This window comes from Miscanthus floridulus, chromosome 17, assembly GCF_019320115.1.
Source record: "Miscanthus floridulus cultivar M001 chromosome 17, ASM1932011v1, whole genome shotgun sequence".
Classification (NCBI taxonomy): domain Eukaryota; kingdom Viridiplantae; phylum Streptophyta; class Magnoliopsida; order Poales; family Poaceae; genus Miscanthus; species Miscanthus floridulus.
In genome coordinates this window covers 41,314,071-41,339,651 of record NC_089596.1, presented here as the reverse complement: position 1 = coordinate 41,339,651, position 25,581 = coordinate 41,314,071, and the positions used below count along the sequence as shown (strand labels likewise).

At 42.6% G+C, this 25,581-nt stretch overlaps 1 protein-coding gene across 1 annotated transcript; it reads left to right on the top strand.

Moving 5' to 3' along the window:
• Positions 1–17,946: 17,946 nt before the first annotated feature.
• Positions 17,947–25,192, top strand: LOC136516679 (leucine-rich repeat receptor protein kinase HPCA1-like). The gene is made up of 19 exons (XM_066510147.1): positions 17,947–18,270; positions 18,908–19,034; positions 19,115–19,186; positions 19,300–19,374; positions 19,475–19,546; positions 19,634–19,795; positions 19,886–19,963; positions 20,043–20,114; positions 21,947–22,015; positions 22,100–22,168; positions 22,254–22,328; positions 22,414–22,485; positions 22,564–22,698; positions 22,783–23,204; positions 23,281–23,412; positions 23,501–23,640; positions 23,730–23,949; positions 24,061–24,296; positions 24,429–25,192. Exons 1-19 carry the CDS (start codon positions 18,186–18,188, stop codon positions 24,945–24,947), a joined length of 2,832 nt encoding a protein of 943 aa, XP_066366244.1. The 5' UTR covers positions 17,947–18,185; the 3' UTR covers positions 24,948–25,192.
• The last annotated feature ends 389 nt before the right edge of the window (positions 25,193–25,581 follow it).

The window sequence follows — 25,581 nt, the reverse complement described above, 5'->3', positions numbered from 1 at the left end:
CTCCGGATCACCCAACATCTCATTCAAACTAATCATCTCCATTCTCAGTCATCACAGAGTAGATTACTGGAAAAAGAACCACTTCCATTTTCAAGCTTCGTATTGGCTAACCAACCAGCAGCCAGGCCAGTTCCACCCACTACTACAACAAAGGCTGGGAGATCAAGGTCCACTGTTGTGAAGAAAACAACTGCTACAAAGAAGACTACTGCTGGCAAGAAGAAAACATCCCATAAGAAGGCTTCTGCTGTAATGAACAATCCTGATGGTGCTGTTGGTTGAAGAGGACAAGCAATGATGTGTGTGAAACTGTAAATCATGCAAAAACTCTAAGTGCATGTTCATTTGTTTGCCTTTTGTACGACAGCAAGATGACCTTTTGGTTAGGTATAACTATGTGAATGTTTTAGCTCAAAACATTACAAACTGTGTAACACCCTAGGTGTTTGGCTTCCACAAAATTGCATTTCATTTCATAAACATGTGCATCATCTATATCATCATGCCATTGTACTGAAACATGTATATGCAACATTCTCAATTATGATTGTTTCATACTTGATTGTTTGTGAATGGTAGTAGTGCAACATGGGAATGCAACATGAGTTTCTCATACCTTGAAACATGGCAACATGGTAGTAATATGACAAGTTTAAAATTACAACAAAGTCATGAAACATGTGAAACATGGAATTGCAACATTAGAGTAAAATTTAGTGTTTTTGTTGCTTCATCACATGTGATACTTAGAAGTTGGAGTAGCACTTGTGTAGAGTGGTTAATTATGGTCTAATACACCTTAACTACACTTAGGGTAATTGATGGGACATTGTTCATGTGGACCAAAATGACTAAATTGCCCTCTAGGGGAGGTTTGACTTTGAATGACCCATAGAGTGACACTGTTTGACTGATTCAAAAGACCAACCTAGAGACCTTGCATGGCTGTGCACCCTTTACTAAAGTTGTAGCCAATTTATCAAGGAACAAAAGTCTCAATAGGACCATCTCATGAAAATGGCTAGAACATGTTCAAACAAGGCCCACAAGTCATATTTCCCTGCTGATTTCATACTTAGAAAAATTGCTAAGTCATAAATCCAGTTTCAGTTGGATCGAGCCAACTTTGGCTTGATGTAACTTCTGATTCATGGTGAATTAGACGATGATCCTTGAATAGAAGTTGGAGATGGAAGGTAGGCCTACAATTTTCATGTACACGGGTTTTGCGATGGATCGACGGTTTAGCCGTTTTAACGCGTTGAAGTCACGCTGTCAGTCGTGACATCGGGCGTCGATTCAGCCGTTTCAGAAAACCGTCAGAAGGACGCCATGGCCGACCGGTTCAGGAGTTGACCACCGCGTGGCGTGCATGCTCTGCCAGCATCTCCACGTCACGCGTCCGTGTTCCAGATGAAAACCAGCGCCTCGCTCACTTGCCTTTCATCTCGCCATTTCACCCCTACCATCCTCTTCCACGAGCACGGTGACCGGGAAGCCATGGCCGCCGCGAGCCAAACCCCCTCAACCGAGCGCCTTTGTCTGATTCCTCTGAGCCACAGCACCACCGTGAGCTCCTCCACGTCCGCGACCACACCGTCATCTCGTTTTTGCCTCAGGTAGAGCTCACCGTGAAGGTAGCTCCACCGGGTCGCCATGACCGCCGCCGGCCGAGCTCGCACGTGGCTGTGCCGCTCGAGCCTCTTACCGTCCCCTCTTTCCTGTGCTCTGGGTCCTATGAGTGATGCTGATGCTCGTAGGGTAGGCCACTAGGGTCGTGACGCCGTCACCTTATCGGAGCCGACCAACCCGTGGCCGTGCGCCGCCATGGCCGTCGCCATTTCCTCTAGCTGCTGTAATAGCTGAAATTGATGGTACCACTAGGTGCGCATGGATGAGGCGAACACGTTGGCACCAATGGCCTCGCCGGAGCTGCCACCGGCGACGAGCTACGCCGTCGTCCTTCCTTCCTCCCCTGTCTGTCTCACTGTCTTGCGGGACCCGCTTGTCAGCTGACGCGCGCAGGTGGGAGCGACGTGGGCCGTGCCGTGTTCTGGGCTGCGCTGGCGTATGCGGGCGCATGCGTCGTGGGCCGCCGAGTCTTTCCAGCCCGGCCCAGTAGCTCATTAGGGTTTCCATTTTTATTTTGTTTTATTCTTTTTCACATATTTGAGTACATATTCAAAAATGTGTATCTCTTAGTTGGTAGATCTAAATGATGTGGTTCCAATTTTGTTGAATCCCTGGTAATGTCTAGTTTATATTAAAAAATATAATTTATGCCATGTTCTGTTATGAAAAATGGAGTTGCTAATTATCTCTTTTAATCATGTGGGAAATAGGTGTAATTATATCTTTTTCTATGTAGCTCCAAATGGCATGAAAGTTTTATGGTGTACTGCTCATACCATGAATAGCTTGTAGTTAAATTTTCATACATTTTGGACACTGTATGTAGGAGTTAGGTAATTCTCTTATTTGCATGGATGGATCTTGTGTGAATTTTCATAATTTTTCTATAGATCCAGTAAAGGTAAAACTTGGTGAGTGCTATTCTTATGCTAGAATGATACTAGGAAAAATGAGAAATCTGTTGCTTGACACTTTTCATTAGGGTTTCCTAATTATGCTAGAAATAGCCCTGCCATCTGTTATTTTTGATACAACAAGTTTTGCTTGACCAATTGCTTTGAAATTTTTATGGTAGTCTATGTGAAGCATGAGGTAGCTACTGCAATTTTTGTAGATTTTTCTGTATAGTTTTACTATATGTTGCTTTAATCACCTAATTAACTAAATAAATTAGAAAAGGACATTAAATAATTTATTTAGAAGTTGGCACTATACTTTCTGATGTTCTTCTGATATGCACCACAAGTTGGTAAACTTGGTTTGGTCCAATTATGCTTTTGCATCATCACTAAATATTTAATTTAGTAAACCTGCCATTTCTGGACAGATTCTATGTTTACTTGAATTCGATTTGGTTAACGTAAGAATCATGCTTTGATGTTTACAAATGATTTGTAGAGAATTTCATAAGCTTTCCAGAATGTCCTCTTGCAAGTCATTTGAATTTATAGAACTCTTGTTGTGATTGAATTAAGGAACTGCTCGTTTGCATATGAAACTTTAACTGATGATTTAAGTATGCCTTTCCTATTCCTAAGCTTGTGGTAATGTTCCTAGGTGTTAGGCCTTTAACTGAAGATGAGCATCTTTATCTTAGGTTATGCAAGTTAGGTAAGTTGATCTTGTTCTTCAAGTTAAGTTAGATACATGTTTTAAAGTGATTTGAATAGAGCTATTCTTAATCGGTAAACGAGTGTCCAATGATGTTTTCGTTAAACACTTACTGTGATCCATTCATCATGAGCATCATGTCATTCCTTATGCATCCATAATATTTATCTTGTGCATCGGCATGCAATAGGTGTACCGAAAGGTGTGACACTGCTGGAATTCGAGGAACCGAGCGGGGAGCAGCAGCAGCCAACACTGGAGGTTCAGGAGGTGCAGCCCTCGGGAGAAGTGCCAGACGAGGTCGTCGTTGAGTGCCTGGATCACCGCCCGTGCAACTTTGTGAAAGGCAAGCCCCAGAGCATATTAAGCCTCCTAATTTCCAAAATGCAGTTAAAGTATTATTGTTACATATATATATTGTTGCATTAAGTCTAGGTGTTGGATGCAAACACTTGCTGCATTGGTTATCCAATCCTTATCCAGATAATGATACCCTAAATCCTATGTAGCTCAGGCTCGTGTAGTGCTTAGCCCTGCTTAAACGCGATAGAAGTCAGGTGATTTCCTATCACCTGCGAGATATAGGGACATACATATGGCATGGTTGGCTATATTTGCTATCATGGAAAAGAACATGTCTTAATTTGAATTGAAGACCGGGCGGAGGCTTGCCGGTTTGTAGTGACTCCGTCTATGTCGCTTAAGGACTGAATCTTGGAGCCTTTCCTGTTCATGTTGAACGCATGCCTCTCTCTTAGTTGGCCAGGTCTGGAGATCAACCACGAAGCTGAGTAGCTCACCTCAGGCCGAGAGTCGATAAGTATAAAGTACGCCTCAGAAGGGAGCCGTAGGCGTGAGTCTAAGGGCAGGTGATTTAAAAGTCCTGATCGTCCTGGCAGAAGGGTAATCCCTGAGAGTGCTGGCGCTGATCAAACCCGCGAATTTGGTTCCTGAGTTGTCCCAAAGGTGACCCACGGCTACCCTTGCAAAGTATGCCAGGGTGAGAGTTAGGAATACCCCCTCAGCTGAGTTGTAATTCGATTCGAGTCGCCATCTCTCCCGGTTAGTGAGAACTTGACGGGCTTATCTCCAAAGTAGATACACTAAATAACATAATGGTTCGGAAATGATGATATGATGATGACAGCCTTATTATACCTGCTATGGTTAATATTGTTTGCTCCTAATAAGTGAGTGCTCTAGTACAGGTGCAAATCTAGTGGACAGGTAAATGATGATAAACTTGATGCGAAGTTTAAATTGGTTACTATATTCATAAGCTCTTTTATGCAACTGTGTCTAGGTAGCCCACCTCATAAGCCTTGCATGACCCTTGGTGTCTTTTATTTCTGGTTTTGATGGGTAAGTCTAGCTGAGTACCTTCTCATACTCAGGGTTTATCTCCCACCTGTTGTAGATGACCAGTTCTACTTTGGTTGCTGCAAGTATTGCCTTCTCCCAGCTGGGGATGAAGACTAGACCGTTGGGCGTGGTCTCTCCTAGTTCTCGTACCTGAAGATGCTTTTGTGGGACATGACTAAGATCTAGCAATGTATTTGAAACTATGAAGTTATGTACTAAACTATGTTGCTTCCGCAAATTTGAACTTGTTTTGTATGTCGAGAGTTGTTTGAAATCCTTCGTGATTTCTGGACTACCAGGATTATAGGAGCTTAAGTACAGGAATTTGATCACTTCGGTGATTGTTTTTGTACTTATGTTCTTATAATTTGGTCGGTTCTGTTATAAACTATGTGAATGTTTCAGCTACAAACATTAGGAAATAAACTACAGATTTCCTATCTTTTGTATATGGCTTTTGGTATGCTATACCAGCAAAACTATATGTATGCTTTGGTTGCAAAACAATGCTCTAGTTCACTAGAATGATATCAAAGCATCTTTGGATTATTAGTTATTTTTCTGTGTACACTCTATGCTAGTTGAAATCAGTTTGGATTTCTTTCATTTTTCAAGATGAGAGAAAAATTGCAAACTCACATTCACATTTTAAACTATACACCTTCAAATTGCATAGAACTTCATAACTTAGTCATTCATCTATACACATTTAGACCTTAATGGTGATTACAACCAGGATCAAGAACAGCAACAAGGTAATACATAGAGCCATGAAACAAGTCAGTTGCATCAACCTAACTAAGTTGTCACCAGTTCTAACCAAGCTTTGCAAATTTTTCACAATATCAACATCAGCAGCAATGCCTCTTTCCTTGTTCACCCCTACGGCTGCTTCCTGCTCTTTGGATTCCACAACTTGCTCGACATTAGAGGCACTTGCTTGCTCCTATGGCATCAGATGCTGTGAAAATCCCATGCCCTCCTTCAAAGACTCAACATGTTGGATATACTCTTTCTCCCATTTGAAAAAGGGACAGCCCAAGCCTTTGCGCTACAAGCAAGAGGAAAGGATCAATCTTCACTGCAAACTGCAATGTAAACATCTAGTCGAATCAAAAATAGTTTGAATCTAACCTTGTGGGATGAGCAATAGTAGAAAACCTCACCATCGCTCTAGGGTTGCTTTGAAACACGCCAAACCACCTGCCACTTGTGGCATTCTGTGCATCTAATCAGTGGAACATCATCTGGTTTATCTAGATCTACAGCGGAGGAGCTAGAATCTTGAGGGAACATCGTGGATTTGAGGAAGACATAACCAATTTCAGAGTTCATGAAATAGAAGAACTCACCATCGGGGAACATCGGTGCGACAGTCAGGGCTCGGCACCACCACCACCCCATAGAGTCTTCATCGCCTCCACCGGCTACATCGTCATTGGTACCACCCACCGCCTCTGTTGTCCCACCCAGCGCCCCGGCGTTGTCTGAAATGCAGGGAGTGATGATGGCTTCCAAGGGAAGGGAGAGGAAGGGGTGAAGAGTGAGGGAATGGAAAGCATAGGGGGATATCGGCAAAAAAACCATTGGCAAAGGGCCCTCACATGCAGCTCATGGTGGCTGCTGACATGTATTGCCATGTAGGATCTATTCCCCAAATGGAGGGGTTTGGACCTAAATGGCACAACTTAAAAAGTTTATGTACTCAAATCTGCACTTTCAGAGTTATTGGACCTGAATGACACAATGCAAAAAGTTGATGGACCTATGGTGCATTTATCTCTATGAATAATTTCAATATACATCTAGAGATACGAAACCCTAAGAAGCAAGCAATAGATACGAAATTGGAAACAAGGGCTTACTACCTGACGAACCGGCGAACCAAAGAATAAGGAACGGATCACGGAGGATCACTGGGACGACAATTAGGGTTAGGGTTGGCACTGTGTGGTGAATCGGTTATGGAGATGCAGCTGTAGGTACTGGAGGCGCTGATGAAAGTGGCTTGGGCACCGATGGTGCTTTTGCTGGCATAGAGGCGGCACTGGCGCTAGGGCGCAGGCGTGCTGGCGGCAGCGCAGGTGTTGCGGGCGGCGCGGTGCGATGGCACGTATACGCCTGTGTGGGAGTGGCACTGAGCAGGTGGTGTGGTGGATGGTGTAGGAGCAGCGCGAGCATGGCGGCGTGGATGCAGGGTGCGGGCGCGTGGGCAATCGTCGGTGAATTCAGTGGATTAGGGCACGATGATGGCGATGTCGGCACGAGTGCGAGTGTTGGTGGGGATTAGGTCAGACCATGGTACGGTTATAAGGTGGCCCACCCGTGATCGAAAAGGAAACAGAGAAGGGTTAAAATCCTGCATGATTTCTACTGACCGGACGCTCCGGTGGCAATGACCGGACGCTACCACCCAGAGTTTGGTCAACTCCAGAGAGGTCCAAATCCCCTAGAGTCATGACCAGACACGTCCGATCACCACTGACCGGACGCAGCCAGAGTCCGGTCCAACCTGTCTTCTTCATCTTCGCTCGACCGAACGCAGGAACGCCATCTGACCGAACGCTGGACATCAGAGTCCGGTCACTCCTTCATAGCTTCAATTCACCACCTGTGAATTGATCGGACGCTAGACATTAGAGTCCGGTGTAGCGTTCGGTCACTCTTTTCCAGCAAATCTTCAAAGTTCCTTCATGCTTCCTGTTCCCCATCAAGTCCCAACTTTAATAAGACCCAAATAAACACCAATTGGGACTGATGTGAGTGACCTCTCTCAAAGCCTCATATTTTTTCAAAATATTTTGCCTTAGGCTATAATTCTTTTTAAGAAAATAGGCAATAAAAGGGTGATTGAAGAGAAATGACAAAACAACATTCATGCATATGCAATGCAATATTTGAAATTAATTCTAGTTGCTTGTCAAGTTTGATCCAAGGTTAAGCTTCTTCACACGCTTTTCGATGGTTATCTTAACCATGTTAGACAAGCCCTAAGTGCATTACCACAAAGTAAACATGTTGTATATTACAATGCAATGCAAGGGACAACATAAGCTCATTTTCTAGTGAAGTTGCTAAAATCAAGAACATTGAGCTCATTCCGCAATTGACAAAAAGTCGCCTCATCTAGCGGTTTAGTGAAGATATCCGCCAATTGATCCTCGGTCCTTACACCTTCTAGTGAAATATCATTCTTAGCAACATGATCTCTAAGAAAGTGATGGCGGGTATCTATGTGCTTGGTGTGAGAGTGTTGAACCAGGTTATTTGCAAGTTTTATGGCACTCTCATTGTCACACAAAAGTGGTACCCTTTCTAGAACTACACCATAGTCTAGCAAGGTTTGCTTCATGTAAAGTATTTGTGCACAACAAGCACCCGCAACAATATATTCCACTTTGGCGGTGGACAAAGCCACACTATTTTGCTTCTTAGAGGACCAAGACACAAGTGATCTACCAAGCAAATAGCACCCTCCGGATGTGCTTTTTCTATCAACTTTGCAACCGGCATAATCCGAATCGAAATAGTCAATTAATTCAAATCTAGCTCCTTTGGGATACCAAAGACCAATGCTTGGTGTGTGCTTAAGATAACTAAGGATTCTTTTAATGGCACTTAAATGAGCTTCCTTAGGATTAGCTTGAAATCTAGCACACATACACACACTAAACATGATGTCGGGCCTAGATGCGGTTAAATATAATAAGCTACCAATCATAGAGCGGTAGAGAGTTTGATCAACCGTTTTACCTCCCTCATCTAGGTCGAGGTGTCCATTAGATGGCATTGATGTCTTGATTGGCTTACATTTATCCATATTGAACCTCTTGAGAAGATCCTTGGTGTACTTTTTTTTGAGAGATGAAAATCTCTTCTTTCATTTGCTTGACTTGAAAACCAAGAAAGAATGTAAGCTCTCCAATCATTGACATCTCGAACTCCTTCGATATCAATTCGCCAAACTCTTTGCTAGAATCTTCATTTGATGATCCAAAGATGATATCATCAACATATACTTGATAAATGAAGATATATCTATTAAGCTTCTTAGTGAATAGTGTGGTGTCGACCTTTTCAATGGTGAAGCCCTTCTCAATGAGGAAATCCCAAAGGTGCTCATACCAAGCTCTTGGGGCTTGCTTAAGCCCATATAGCGCCTTGGACAACCTATAAACATGATTAGGATATCTAGGGTCTTCAAACCCGGGAGTTGATCAACATAGACTAGTTCATTAATAAAGCTATTTAAAAATGCACTTTTCACATCCATTTGATATAATTTCATTTCATGATGTGATGCATATGCAAGGAGGATACGAATGGCTTCTAGTCTTGCAACTGGTGTAAAGGTCTCTCCAAAATCCAACCCTTCAACTTGAGAGAACCCCTTTGCAACTAGTCTTGCCTTGTTCCTCACAACAATGCCTTGATCATCTTGCTTGTTGTGGAACACCCACTTTGTTCCAATGACTCTTGCATCTTGTGGTCGCTCTTCAAGAATCCAAACTTTATTGCGGGTGAAGTTGTTTAACTCTTCATGCATGGCATTTATACAATCCGGATCTTGAAGAGCTTCTTCTACCTTAGTAGGCTCAAAACAAGAGACAAAAGAGTGATGTTCAATAAATGAAGTAAGTTTTTGAGATCGAGTCATTACACCCTTTGATGGACTCTCTATGATGAGATCTTGTGGATGAGCTTGTAGTAGAGGTGAATTTCTTCTATCAACCACTTGAGGGGGAGGTTGTGGAGCATCAACATCATGTGCTTGTGTCACCATTTGCTCATGGGAGACATGAGTATCTTCATTTTCTACTCTCCCATCTTTATCACCATCTTGTGGCACATTTGATGAAGAAGGTGGATTAATCACTTGTACATCATCTTCATCATCTTGTGGCTTGATGTCTCTAACTAGAATATTCTTCATAGCCTCCCTCAATGGTTCATCACCTACATCATCAAGATTCTCATGTGCTCCTTGGGAGTCATTAGATTCATCAAATTCCACATCATATGTTTCTTTAACCAAGCCAGTGGCATGATTAAATACTCGATATGCTTTGGACTTTGATGAGTAACCAACAAGAAAACCAATATCACAACATCTTTAAAACTTCCCTAGGTGTTGCCGCTTCTTATAGATGTAGCATTTACAACCAAACACCCTAAAGAAGAAAACGTCGGGCTTCTTCCCATTGAGCAACTTATAAGGTGTCTTGCCAAGAAACTTTTGAAGGAATAGGCAGTTTGATGCATAACATGCGGTGTTGATTGCTTCTGCCCATAGAGCTTCGGGTGTATTGTACTCATCAAGCATTGTTCTTGCTAGTGTGATCAATGCCCAGTTCTTTCTCTCAACTACACCATTTTGTTGAGGAATATATGTTGCAGAGACCTCATGCTTGATCCCAACTTCATCACAATAGGCTTCAATATTTGTATAGTCAAATTCTTTCCCATTGTCGCTTCTAATCTTCTTGAGCTTCACTTCAAACTTATTTTGTGCTCTCTTGGCAAACTTCTTGAAGCATGATGCAACTTTGGATTTGTCATGAAGGAAGAACACCCATGTGTATCTTGAGTAGTCATCAACAATCACAAGACAATAAAGATTTCCTCCCAAACTCTTGTATGTTGTTGGTCCAAATAAGTCTATGTGAAGGAGCTCTAGCACTCTTGTGGTTGACATGAAAGTCTTTATAGGATGAGTGTTTGCAACTTGTTTGCCGGCTTGACATGCACTACAAAGCTTGTCCTTCTCAAACTTCACATCCTTCAACCCTCTCACCAAATCATTCTTCATTAGCTTCTTGAATGAGCTCATCCCAACATGAGCAAGTCTTCTATACCATAGCCACCCAAGTGTTGTTTTGGTGAATAAGCATGTCTTCAAATTAGCATTTTCAGAGGTGAAGTCTACTAAATATAGGTTGTTGTATCTAAATCCCCTAAATATCACTTGATCATCATCTTTCTTGGATACAACCACTTCCTTCTCGGTAAATAGGCATTGAAAGCCAAGATCACACAATTGTCCAATGGATAGCAAGTTGAAACTCAATGAAGCAACATATAGCACATTTGAGATAGAGTGATCATTTGATATTGTCACTTTGCCGAATCCCTTGACTTTGCCCTTTGAATTATCTCCAAATGTAATTCTTTCTTGGTCATCTACTTCTTCATCTAGTGAGGTGAACATACGAGGATCACCGGTCATATGTTGTGTGCAACCACTATTAATTACCCAATGATTTCCACCAGTCTTGTAGTTCACCTACACACAAGAGATCAAGCTTTAGGAACCCAAACTTGTTGAGGGCCCTTGACTTTCTCAACAAGTGACTTTACAACCCAAATTTTCTTAGACCTATTCTTGTTGGGAGGTCCTAAGAACATAACTTTCATCTTTCCACTAGAGTCCTTTCTAAGCATGTAATGAGCATTGAAAGCAAATAGTCTAGCATGCTTGGGCAAGGGTTGTGGTGGTGGAGTTTGACACTCATGGGCAAAGTGGTCTTCTTGTCCATACTCAAAACACCTCTTTGGCTTTGGCTTTGACTTTTGTTGTTGTTGTTGAGCTTGAGCTTTCTTCTCTTGGTTTGCCAAATACCCAATGCCACTTCTATCCATCTTTATGATAGTGTTCATTAGTAGCTCACTTTGAAGATGCTTGCCTCTTATGAACTTGCTCAATCCAATCTTGAGATGCTCTTTCTCCAACTTGAGCTTCTTGTTCTCTTCCTTGAGTGCATCATTATTTTTCTCTTCCTTGAGTTTCTTGTTCTCTTCTTTGAGCTTCTCATTCTCAAGAATCAAATCACCATCATGATCAAGAGTTTCTAGCACTATAGTGTTGGTGTTTTTGAGCTCTTCAAGATCTTTCTTGAGCTTTTATTATCATGCTTGAGCTTGACATACTCATCATAGTTGTTGGTTTCAACTACTTGCTTGCCTTTGCCACTAGATCCTTGCTCAATGCTCTCAACAATTAAATCATCACATGATGTAGCTATATCAATCTTAACAACATCATTAGTAGCATCATGTGGCTCATTGGATAAAAATTCCTGAGCAATAACAAGATTATCATGATTGATCTTGAGAGTTGTATATTCTTCTTTTAGCATATTGTGGCTAGTAATGAACTCATTATGTATCCTCTCAAGTTTATCATGTTTTTCTTTAAGCTCTTTCTTAAAAGATTTGAGCTCCTTGAGTTTGGATGACATAGCATCATTTGCTTCTCTAAGCTCAACACTAGCCTTTTTCGCTATGTCACATTTAGCTAAAAGAGAGTTATTCTTAATTTCAAGCTTTTCATTCTTAGCTCTAGTCTTTCTAATGATCTTAGTATATTGATTTAGCAATTTAACAAGATCATCATATGAAGATGATTCAAATTCATCATCATCACTATCACTATCACTATCATCATTATTAGGATGATCATCACCACTACTATCATTATCATTTGATACCTTTTGTTCACCCTTGGCCATAAGGTATAGGTGTGTAGAGGATGATGACGGTGGTGTCGGTGAAGATGATGAAGAGTTAATTACAATGGCGGCCACCTTCTCGTTGTCACTATCATCATCGGATGAGCAACTAGATGAATCAATGTCCATGAGCCAATCACCGACGATGTATGCCTTCCCATTTTTCTTCTTCTTGTGGAAGTCCTTCTTCTTGTCATCTTTCTTCTTACATGGCTTGTTTTTCTTCTTTTCATCTTCATCTTCATCACTTGAGTCATCTTTCTTCCCCTTATTCTTCTTCTTGTGCTTGTCTTTCTTGGGCTTGGTGCATTGATGTGCTAGATGACCAAGTTCTCTATAATTGTAGCAATCCATCTCGGAGATTAGCTTCCATCTAGTGCTAGTGAAGAACTTCTTTTTCTTGCCATCGAACTTGATGCCACTTTTGCTGAGCTTCTTTAGCATCTTGGCGGTTCTTCTCACTATGAGAGCAAGACTTGCATCATCAACTTCATCATCACTTGAGCTCTCATACTCAATTCTTGCTTTGCCCTTCTCTTGGCTAGCCTTGAATGTTAAGTCTTTGTCTTTCTTCTTGGTAGAGGATGAGCCATCTTGTGGTGTGATGTGCATGCACATCTCATGAGCATTGATCTTTCCCAAGATTTATATTGGTGTAGCAATGGAAAGATCACCTTGATGAAGCATGGTCACAATATGCCCATATTTATCAATGGGGAGGACACTCAAGATTTTTCTTATAATATCGAATGGTTGCATTTGAGTGAGTCCAAGCCCATTGATTTCCTCTACAAGAACATTCAAGCGTGAGTACATTTCATTAGCACTCTCTTTAGGAAGCATCTCAAAAGAATTAAGCTTTTTTATTACGAGATGATAGTGTTCCTCACGCTCGCTCTTGGTTCCCTCATGGAGCGCACAAATATCCGACCATAGTGCATGGGCGTCCTTGCGATTCCTCACCCGATTAAACACATCTTTGCAAATGCCTCTAAAGATGGTGTTTTGAGCCTTTGCATTCCATTTCTCATAGTTCACTTCATCGCCTTAAAGGTGTGTGGGATCCTAAGGTTTTGGGAATCCTTGTGAGGCGGCTCTAAGTATTCCAACATCTAGAGCTTCTAAATACGCCTCCATATGGATTTTCCAATAAGGAAAATCATCCCCCTCAAAGATAGGAGGAGGTCCATCTCTATGAGACATCTTTCTCTAGGCGGTTAAGCCTAAATACGTGAGCACGAGGCTCTGATACCAATTGAAAGGATCAAGATGCCTAAGAAGGGGGGTGAATTGAGCTAATTCTAAAATTCTTTGCAATAATTAAACCCTATGGTTAGCCTACTTTACCTGTTGTGCCTATAAAGTGTTTCTATTGTTCTACCGCACAAAAGTTTAGCAACCTATGTTCCAATCCTACTCTAGCATGGCAATTCTATGAATGTAAAGATAAGAATTGAATTGCTCAAAGTAAATGCTTAAAGTAAAGAGAGAAGGAGGAACGCGGCGATGTTTTGCCGGTGTATCGGAGAGTCGCCACTCTCCACTAGTCCTCGTTGGAGCACCCGCGCAAGGGTGTAGCTCCTCCTTGATCCGCGCAAGGATCAAGTGCTCTCTATGGGTTGATTCTTTGACACTCCGTCATGGTGAATCACCCACAACCGCTCACAACTTGAGTTGGGTCATCCACAAGCTCCGCTAGATGATCACCAAGCTCCCAATCACCACCAAGCCATCTAGGTGATGGCGATCACCAAGAATAACAAGCATGAACTCTCACTTGACCACGACAAGCCTAATAAGAAGGGTGGATGCACACTTTGCTACTCTTGCTTTCACTAATAAGGCCTCTCTCTTGGATTCTAAAATCTCAATCACCTCACTAGGACCTTGCTCTTTTTGGCACTCTCAAGGGTGTTTCTCAGCTGTTGGAATAAGCAAAAGTGATCCCTCATATGAATAGAGGAAGTATTTATACACCCTTGTTCAAAACAAATCGTTATGTGCCTCTATGGGGTGACCGAATGCTCCGGTCAGTTCACCCACCACTGAGCAGTTTAAGTTATGATCGGACACTAGCCAGCGTCCGGTCGCAAAAACTGCCCTCTGGAACCTTACTGATGTTGATCGGACTTTGGAACCCAGTGTCTGGTCACATTTAACTCAGTGTCCGGTCACATCCAGATGACTTCATCTTGATCAAATGAACTGACCGAACTTTGCGCCAGCGTTCGGTCACACCAGAACCAGCATCCGGTCAACATTTGACCCTCTATTCACTTCCAACTCGCAATCATATGTGAATAAAGTTTGCTCCAATTGATCTAAGGGCTATTTAGGAGCTACCTAGTGCTAGATTTGACAAGTGTGCGCCACACCTAACCCACTAGACTCATCTAGGTCAAGCTACCCGTCCATACCCCCCTTAATAGTATGGCTAAAGGAAAAACAAAGTCCTAAACTACTCTAAGTGTCTCTTCAACATCAAACAATACTTAGAACTAGTCCATCCTTAACCTTATCGTCCATCCTTTGAAAACCAAAACGATTTCCATCGTAGAGGCATGACAACCATGATTGCCCAATCAATTTCCATTATCATGACCTAACTTAATTGCATCTGCAAAACACACGTTAGTCACAATAATCACGTATTGTCATTAATCACCAAAACCCAACTAGGGGCCTAGATGCTTTCAAAGATAAATTGAGCAAAGCCAAAAACTAAACCAGATGTAGATCAGAAGGTACATTTTTTAAAACAAAGATCAGAAGGAACATGGAAACTAAAGGAGAAGAAATGCACAATTAAGTACCTGAGCTGTCACCTGGTGAGCCTAGTGTGGCGACAGGGGAGGTTGGTCGGGTTTGTCGATCCGCAGCTCCAATTCACTATGCTAGAGTTTGAGGAGAGATGCTGAGCACGGCGCGGCCACAACCCCGAGCACGTCTGCCCCTCTCGTCCATCTCTAACCGCACCTGAGTCTAGATCTGTGCCCTTTCCCGAGGTCCACCAATGGCAGCTCTCATGTCTAGATGTAAGAGGAGCAGGATGAGGAGGCGGTGCTGACAGCTACGGCGGATCAGCGGGGGCAAAGGCAGGAAAGGATGGAGGCCGCGCGCGCAGCCGCTGATAGGGCCGTGCGCTGCATTTGCCGCGACGTAGGTAGGGAAGGGGAGAAGGTGAGGAGGTAGAAGCGGAGGCACCGAGGTGCGGCTTTCTATCATGGAGGCGTCAAGGCTTTTTCCTCCCCTCCGCGAAGGGCATGGGCGCGTACGGGCACCGCGTCTTCCTCCTCCTCTCCACGAAGGGTGTGGGCGTGGGCGCGGGCGATCAGAATGTTTCAACATCGAACAGCGCGGCGGCGGCCTAGAAGGTTTTGAACGCATTTTTTATCGATGATGATTGGCTTCGAGCGTTAAATCGCAGTCGCAGCGGGTCACGACATGCGGCGTGCGAGGAGGGCGCGGGGGGTGAGAAGCCTGGCATCCCACATCTAATCGTGGTCATTGGATTTGGTTTAAGTGTTTTATTAGCCCTTGATTTTAATGCAGATGAATTACTGTGTGTATTTTCCTGGGTGCACAATAGTTGGAGGCTCTCAGCGAGGGACTTTTTCTTAGGGGGACCTAGTATAATTTTGATTGGTCCATTATAGTAGAGATGGACCGCTATACAGACCACTCCTACAATGTTTCAGCTAACCTGAAGTGAGTATTTTAATGGCTATGGACTAATTTATGACAACATTATGGTTTGCTCTTATTACTCTACGATAGCCAATTATATTAATCTACGGTAGTTAATCCATACTCCAAACACCAAACACCAAACTCCTCTCGCTGAAAACATGAGCTTAGCCGCGTGCGCATAGGGCGGAAAGTACGTGACACGAGTAAGGATGGCAACGGGTACACCCTCGATGGGTATTGCATGAACGTTCTCATCCCCGGCACAACAAAATTGTCCCGCTCCCCGTCCCCATGCCGCTCTCAGGGATAGATTTCGTCCCGTCCCCATCCCCGACCAGTGAAAATATACCCGCTGGGTACCCCGTACCCGGGACACACCCACGATTTCGAGGTGAACGCAGAGCTTCGCGTGTTCTCCGACGGCGGCGGCAGCAACTTGTTCTCTACCGGCGGCAGCTTAGAGCATCCTTGGTTGTCATGGAGCCGCAGGAGTAGGAGGGGGAGCCGCGGAGGTTGCCATGGAGGTCGCCGATGAAGCCTTTCATGTCTCTGGCGACGGTAGCTCTAGGAGAAGAGGTCAAGGCCAGAGAGAGGACGACCGGCGGGAGCGAGAGAAAGTGGGCGGCCGCGGCTGGGCGGGTGGCCAGCAGGAGCGAGAGAAAGAGGAGCGAGGGAACAATGTTGGCATGCGAGGCGAGAGTGCGAGGCGAGACTGCGAGCGCTGGATGCGTGCGGCGGTGCAAGGAGCAGTGCGGCGGCGACAAAAAGGGATAGGGATGGAGGAGTTTTGTGTAAATTAGGGTTAGCATTCCTTTTATATGAGCCTAACTGAGCTTGAGCCATCATATGTTAACTGGGCCTATTTCATACATCATATACATATGCACATATATAATAGCAATAGCGGGTTTCCCAGTGGGTAACGGTGACAGATATACAGGGGACGTCTCTATACCCGTCATCCCCAATAGAGATGGATTCTTGCCCATTTAAATTCTCACGGGTACAGATATTATCTCATCCCTATTTTCTAATGGATTAAATACCCGTCGAATATCAAGTATCATGTACCCGTTGGCACTTTTAGACTAGAGCAGTAAAAGGGGGTTTGGAACAGTAAAGCAGTGGTCAAAACAGTGCTGAACTGTATTTGAAACAGACGTGTGTGAACAGTGATGTGCGAGTGGACAGTGACTGTGCGTCGTCAATAGTTACTGCCGCGTGGGCACGCGGAGGAGGGAGCCTTTCATTAGGCGTTTAGGAGTAATCTTCGCCAGTTTGTTCGATTATATCAGTTATATTTATCAGTTATGATATATTATTTTTTTATAGTAAAATTGCATCCGTCGGTTTATAAGCCACAGAAATAATCAAACGAACATGGTGCTTATCTTATTTTCTAATAATGGTCAACTACTGTTCTGCTATTTTATTATGAAAATGAAATAAAGTACTGATATTCTTTGAGAGAAAAAAAATGAAATAAAGCACCTCGTGAACTTTTGCTTTCCGGTAGTAAGGATCTGTTTAGTTAGCGTCATAGTTTACCACATTTAACTTATGGCAAATTATTATCGTTATAGTTATAATTTGCCACATCTAACCTTTGACAAATTATTGTTGTCATAGATGGTGTGAAGAAAAAGTCAAAGCCGTATCTGTGATAAAGTTTAACACGATCTATTACAAGTATAATAGGGTGATATAAAAGTGTAGCATATTATAGTTTGTGACAGTGAACCAAACAATTTGCTAAAAAAACAAAAAAGTATAACATAACTAACCTATGACATAATAAGTTATGGTTAGGAATCAAACGAGTTTTAAATTTGTCAAACTCAACATCGTCGAAGCCAAGCCAACAGCACCCGACAGCAAGTGTAAACGGCACAACGGCACGCTTATGAAAATGTCTGTCGTTTTCTTTAAAAGGAACGGGAGAGGTTCCCTACTAACATGAATTTTTAGACAAAGTTTTATAGTATAAGTGAAGCTAAGACTTATCGTGCAACGGTGAGGTATGTGTTTTTCAACCCCTAATTTTTTTTTTATCCGCCGCTACCGACTGAATATTATAAATATAAATGTCAGTCACTTGGACCTAGTATACATACAAGAACAAAAGTTACTTGGACCGAGTATACAAGAACAAAAGTTCAGGAAGGAAGCTACTCTTATTTCAGGCACGACCGCTTCTGCATCGGCGGCGTGCTTCGCTTCTCAGCTTCTTCCTCCTCCCATCTCGGAGACTTCTTCCCTGCTTGCTGCAGAGCCTTTTTTTTTGTGCGAGGTCGAGAGGTTTGGGAAGGAGAACGCATCCAAAGATCGGAGCGGAGCAGGATAAGGGCTCTCTCCTGCAGTTCTGGCCCGGGGAGGGAGGAGATGTGCAAGGGGCAACTCTTGTTGCTGCTGCTTCTGTGCGCTGCCGGATCAACAACCGCCTCCGCCAACACCAACCAGCAAGATGGTAAGTTCTTTTTTGTTTGTTTTTGTGTAATTCATTGAATTTTGGGTGTGCGAACCAAAGATTAGAGATACTTTGATGGGGTCTTGCCTGTTCTTTTATGTAATTATATGTCCAAGTACTGTTTATTGGTAGCAAAAGCTTTCTCTAAATAATAGTTTTTTGGTTGTCTAGTTCGTACTTCGTCGGATTCGGAGTTGAGTTTTGGTTGTGCGACTTTATTAGTTTCCAGTTGAACTAAGTAATGGAAATTATAAATACCTCCGTTTTGCTGATTAAACTATTTGGGTGGATTTTGTAATTTGTTTGGATGGGACGCTTGTGGAAATGGCAACAAAACAATGCAAAATTGGTTTCTTCCCTGCTCCTTTCCTGAAAATGTTCTTGGTGTTATTTATTCAGTCAGTTAATACTTTCTCCTCTTAATTGTTTTGTGTTCTTTGCATTATGAAACTCTGCATCAATACATATGCTCACCCTTGTTTGATGTGATTCTTCCAGTTTCTGGATGATAGAAGATAAAACCATTTGATGGTTCAATCTTTTTTAATTCTTATTATTGAAATATATTAATGAGATCATTAAATCGAATGTCCAAAACTTCATTGACAAGTTGTTGTCACCCTTCTCTCTCTTGCAGAGGCTGCTCTCAGATCCTTGATGAAGAGATGGAAAAATGTGCCTGCTAGCTGGGGAAATTCCAACAGTCCTTGCGGCATGAAATGGGATGGTATTTTGTGTGATGAAAATGGAAGGGTCACATCACTGTGAGTAGAGCTGATCCTGCCGATGTCAGTGTCTGCTCAAGATCCTGAAATTTGTTCTTGCTAACACTTTTTGACATCAGGAATCTGTTTGGTATGAGCATGAGTGGCACTCTGAGCGATGATATAGGTAGTCTGACTGAGCTAAGGATCTTGTGAGTATTGCCATCATGTAACTTTGTCTTCTCAAAGATGCTGAAGATGCTTCTATGTTTCACGATTTACATTAGGACACCGAATCACTGACTTTCTGAGCAATGCTTTGCAGAGATCTGTCCTCAAACAGAGATCTTGGTGGTCCACTGCCAGCTGCCATTGGGAAGTTAGTTAAGCTTGAATATTTGTAAGTTGCAACAGTTTCTGTTATGAACAGAGGGACCAATGCTTATTCTCTCCTACACCTTGCTGATTACCGTCTTCACCTTTATCCATTCATTTTGTAGAGCATTGATTGGTTGCAGTTTCATTGGTCCTGTTCCGAGCGAACTAGGAAACTTGTCACAACTCAAATTCTTGTAAGACTATTGTTCTTCCTATTAACAGTTGCCAAGATATATCAATAGGATATTAATTGTTTCCCTATCTTTGTTGCTTTTGCACAGTGCTCTGAACTCAAACAAACTAACGGGTAGCATCCCACCCTCATTAGGCAAGCTCTCCAGTGTCACCTGGCTGGACCTTGCTGATAACCAGTTGACCGGACCTCTCCCAACCTCCAGAGATAATGGAACTGGATTGGACCAGCTTCTTACAGCAGAACACTTGTTAGTAGTGTCATAAAATGACATTAGTTTTCTCACTTATTCTTTATATGTGTCCATCACTCATAAATCTGTTTCTTCTGCTCGTTCTAGCCATTTTAATCAAAACATGCTGGAAGGTTCAATCCCAGACTCTCTCTTAAACTCCAACATGAAGAAGCTCAAGCATATGTCAGTGACTCAGATCAAAGATTTAACCTTTGTATTGTCATTTCCTAGGAATTTTCTAACCATGATTTCTTTTGTCCAGCCTTTTTGACAGAAACAGATTTACTGGACAGATTCCAGCATCTATTGGTGTAATTCCATCACTTGAAGTACTGTAAGTGTTCATAAAACTTGCTCTATGGTTTGCTGGCAGTTAGTATTAGTTTAGGAAGGTGCTTATATTGTTGTGCTCTCCGAATCAACTACAACAACAACAACAACATAGCCTTTCAGTCCCAAGCAAGTTGGGGTAGGCTAGAGTTGAAACCCACCAAGAGCCCCAAGTCACGGTTTAGGCACTTCAATAGCTGCTTTACATGTACTCCTATTCAAACATAGATCTCTAGGTATATCCCAAGCTTTCAAATCTTTTTTTATTGCCTCCCCTATGTTAATTTCGGTCTTCCTCTACCTCTCCTCATATTATTAGCTTGGCTTAGGACTCCACAATGCACTGGTGTCTTTGGAGGTCTCCTTTGGACATGACCAAACCACCTCAATTGATGTTGGACAAACTTTTCTTCAATTGGTGCTACCTCTAGGCGATTACGTATATTATCGTTCCGAACTCGGTCCATTCTTGTGTGACCGTAAATTCATCGCAACATACGCATTTCTGCAACACTCAGTTGTTGAATATGTTGAATCTTTGTAGGCTAACATTCTGCTCTATACAACATAGCCGGTCTAATCGCCGTTCTATAGAACTCGCCTTTTAGCTTTTGTGGTATCCTCTTGTTACAGAGAATGCCAGAAGCTTGTCGCCACTTGATCCACTCTGCTTTGATTCTATGGCCAACGTCCGTATCAATATCTCCATCCCTCTGTATCATCGATCCCAGATACCGAAAGGTATCCTTCTTAGGCACTACTTGACCTTCCAAACTCACATCTCCCTCCTCCTGTACAACTCCGTCAAAGTCGCATCTCATGTATTCGATTTTAGTTCTGCTCAATCTAAAACCTTTAGGCTCAAGGGTCTGCCGCCATAACTCTAGTTTTCTATTTACTCCCGCTTGGCTTTCGTCTATTAACACTACATCATCAACCAACAATATATATCAAGGGATATCCCCTTGTATGTTCGTGGTAACCTCATCCATTACCAAGGCAAAGAGATATGGGCTTAAGGCTGATCCTCGATGAAGTCCAATTTTAATCGGGAAGTAATCTGTGTTACCATCGTTTGTTCGAACACTAGTCACAACATTGTTGTACATGTCCTTGATGAGGGTCACGTACTTTGATGGGACTTTATATTTGTCCAAAGACCACCACATAACATTTCTTTGTATCTTGTCATAAGCCTTCTCCAAGTCAATGAAAACCAAGTGGATGTCTTTCTTCTGCTCTCTAAACCGCTCCATAACCTGTCTTATTAAGAAGATTGCTTCTGTGGTTGACCTTCTGGGCATGAAACCAAATTGGTTTGTTGATATCTGCGTCGTTCCTCGCAGGCGCTGCTCGATGACTCTCTCCCATAACTTCATAGTGTGGCTCATCAACTTAATTTCCCGATACCCCGATAATTAGTACAACTTTGGATATCTCCCTTGTTCTTGTAGATTGGTACCAATATGCTTCTTCTTCACTCCTCAGGCATCTTGTTCGATCGAAGGATATTGTTGAACATCTTGGTTAGCCATACTATAGCTATATCCCCGAGACATCTCCATACCTTGATTGGGATACCATCAGGGCCCATCGCTTTGCCCCCTTTCATCCTTTGCAAGGCTTCTCTGACCTCCGATTCTTGAATCCTCCGCACAAAGCGCCTGTTAGTGTCATCAAACGAGTCGTCCAGCTGAACGGTGGTGTTCTCGTTCTCATCATTGAACAATTTATCAAAATATTCTTGCCATCTATGTCTGATCTCATCCTCGTTCACCAAGAGCTGCTCCCTCTCATCCTTTATGCACTTGACTTGGTTGTGCTTTCTGAATACAGTCGTCTAAATGGCAATGGTTTCACGGGACCAGTTCCTGCTCTCAACAACCTGACTAATCTCCACGTTTTGTAAGTTGTCCAATTATAACATTTTACTTTATTAGGATAACCTCTGTGTTGTGTCACCTGTAACATTTTTTGTGGAAATAACAGAATGCTTTCAAATAACAAGCTAAGTGGACCGATTCCTAATTTGACCAGGATGGGCCAGCTGGAAAATGTGTAAGAATTTCCTTCAAGCTCAAGCCACATTTTGCTAGAAATTTACTCTCTTACTGCGATTGACATGCTTTATCATTTTCCATAGGGATATCAGTAATAACAGCTTTGATCCTTCTAACGTCCCAAGCTGGTTCTCAGATTTGGAGAGCATAATGACCCTGTAAGTCACAAACCTCATCTGAAATTAATGAGTAAAGTGGCAGTTTTTGGAGCAACACATGACCAAAGTCTCCTTTTTTCTTCAGTACAATGCAGTCAGTTGGGCTTTTTGGGCAACTGCCACAGAAGCTTTTCAGTTTTCCTCAACTGCAGCATCTGTAAGACATGTTAAAATGACTAGACCTCACTATCTCGTGTATTTAACAAAATACACTAACTTGTCGAGCATGCTGCAGAGTACTGAGTGATAATGAACTGAATGGCACGCTTGACATGGGAAACAATATAAGCACGCATCTCGATGTTGTCGATATTCAAAACAACAAAATCACCTCAGTTACAGTGTACAACGGCTTCAACAAAAACCTCAAGTGCGTATCACTGCTAATTTCAATACTTAGTTTTCTGACAGCATGTACATTCCTTTCTCACCAAATTCTTTAATTTTCTCAAAGGCTTGAAGGAAACCCACTCTGCAATGATTCTCTTCTGTCAGACACAAATCCATGCACGGGCCTGCAAACTGAAGCCCCACCTCAGCCTCTTCCCTTTGATGTTCAATGTGCATATCCTTTTATAGAAACTATCGTATTCAGAGCTCCTTCCTTTGCCAATGTACTCGAGTACCTTCCTGTTCTGGAGAAGAACCTCTCTGGGCAACTGAGCAGCTGTACCCCGAACCGGCTAGGCTTGATACCTTACTCCAACGAAGATGCATACCTAAATGTGGATATCAAGGCATGCCCAGTAAAACAGAAAAAGTTCAACTACTCTCAAGTGTTAAACTGCTTCAACCTTACCCTTCAGACTTACAAGCCACCGGAAGAGTTCGGGCCTTACTATGTGAAAGCACATCCTTACCCATTCCACGACAAAAGTAACAGCTCATTTCTTCTTTGTTGTTTCTGATACTACCATAGTTGCAAGTCTAAAATGTGACTGATGGTGTGCAGCTTCTCGAGCTGTGTTGATTGGCATTGTGACTGGGTCTGTTCTCCTGGTCGTGGGGCTCACTCTGGTTGCATTTTATGCTGTACGTCAAAAGAAACGGGCTCAGAGGCTTGTGTCCATCAACGATCCTTTTGGTGATGCACTCTACTAGAGAATTACAGTCAATACTTTATGCCTTCATCTAATGTTGCTTTTTTTCTGATGTCTTTACTAAATTTTCAGCGTCTTGGGGATCAATGGGAGAAGATATTGGTGAAGCACCAAAACTGAAGAGTGCTAAATTCTTCTCATTGGAAGAACTCAAGTTATGCACCAATGACTTTCGAAAAATTAATGCAATTGGAGCTGGCGGCTACGGAACGGTAAGCAAACAATGCATTTGAGTACTGAAAGCAGTGTTTATTCTTTTGTTCAGTACAGGTTTACAGTTTTTCTGATTCCAATGTAACAGGTCTACCGAGGAAAACTTCCAGATGGACAGTTAGTGGCAATCAAGAGATCCAAGGAAGGGTCTATGCAGGGTGGCCTTGAGTTCAAGACAGAAATAGAACTCCTTTCCAGGGTTCATCACAAGAACCTGGTTGGACTGGTTGGTTTCTGTTTTGAGAAGGGCGAAAAGATGTTAGTTTACGAGTTCATACCTAATGGAACACTAAGCGAGGCCTTATATGGTAAGTTTTTCATCTCATTTTATTAGTTACATTTTGTTATTGTTGTGCATCTTGTTGATTAACTGTAAAATCTTTTGATTTTGGGCTACAATTTCTGTGAATCCGCACTAGGTATGAAAGGAATACAATTAGACTGGAGCAGGAGACTCAAGATAGCTCTGGATTCAGCTAGAGGGCTAGCATATCTCCATGACCATGCCAATCCTCCAATCATTCACAGAGATGTGAAGTCCACTAACATTCTCCTAGATGAGAAGATGACTGCAAAGGTTTCAGACTTTGGCCTGTCGTTGCTGGTAACAGACAGTGAGGAAGGGCAACTATGCACAAACGTCAAGGGAACACTGGTGAGCTTTCACTTTGTATCACTGTATGAGACAAAATGTTTGTTATGGCATGCATGCTATGTCGTGCTGCTTCATCCTAACTTGACAATACACTCACTAATCAACACATCCAAATTATTTGAATCTACACAGGGCTACCTGGACCCGGAGTACTACATGACCCAGCAACTCACAGCAAAGAGCGATGTCTACAGCTTCGGTGTAGTGCTCCTAGAACTCATAGTGGGTAAGCCACCAATACACAACAAGAAGTACATTGTCCGTGAGGTGAAAATGGCACTAGACGAGGAGGATGGCACGCACTATGGGCTCAAGGATGTGATGGACCCGGTTCTTCAGAAAATGGGGGCCCTCCTCGGCTTCCCACGGTTCCTAAAACTAGCACTGCAATGCGTTGAGGAGGTGGGAACAGGCCGGCCCTCGATGAACAGCATTGTGAGGGAGATTGAGGCGATAATGCAGGACACTGGGCTCACACTGGGCTCAATGTCTATGAGCTCTTCATTCAGCATTGAGTCAAGAACGATGCAGGTTGGACCTAAGCACCCATACTCCAGTGCATCCACGTCAACCTCGACGTTTGATATAGATAGCAGGGCCTTTGAGTACAGTGGGGGGTTCCCTTCTTCTCATGGCAGCTTGAAGCCCTGAAGATCAGAACTCCTAGACGCCAATTTGTCCGAACTGTGAAATATTTGTGCGAATTATTAGTTATATAGGTTTCAGTAGGACTGTACAGAATTGATAAACTTGACGATTCTTTTTGCCTTGGGAGACAAAAGTACCTATTGGTTTTTCTTTTTAAAGAAGAGAGATGTATATAACACTTCAATCACTGTTTGGTTTTTCTTTTTAAAGAAGAGAGATGTATATAACACTTCAATCACTCTCTCATTGATAAACTATCGTTGTTTTCGTGTCTTCATGCAATTATTGGGGTAATAAGGTATGCGTTGAACGTACCCTTGCATTTCAAATTCTAGGTTACTTTAGCTTTGTTTTAAGTCAAACTTCTTGAACTTTTTTGAACTGGAACAGTACGGTAAAGCCCCCCGGTGCTATTATTAAAAACAAACAGACCAAACAAAACTCAAAGGTCAGTAGGGAGCTAACCCAAAACACTCCCAGAACACGCAAAGAAAGAAGAAGAAATAAGAGAGAACAAAACGGACACTCTAGACAAAACATAGATAAAGAAGAAAGGAAGAAACATAAAGGAGGGAGAACTTCTTTTTCTCATTTCTTCTTTCTCTATGTTTTCTGATTTCTTCTTTGTTTATCAAGC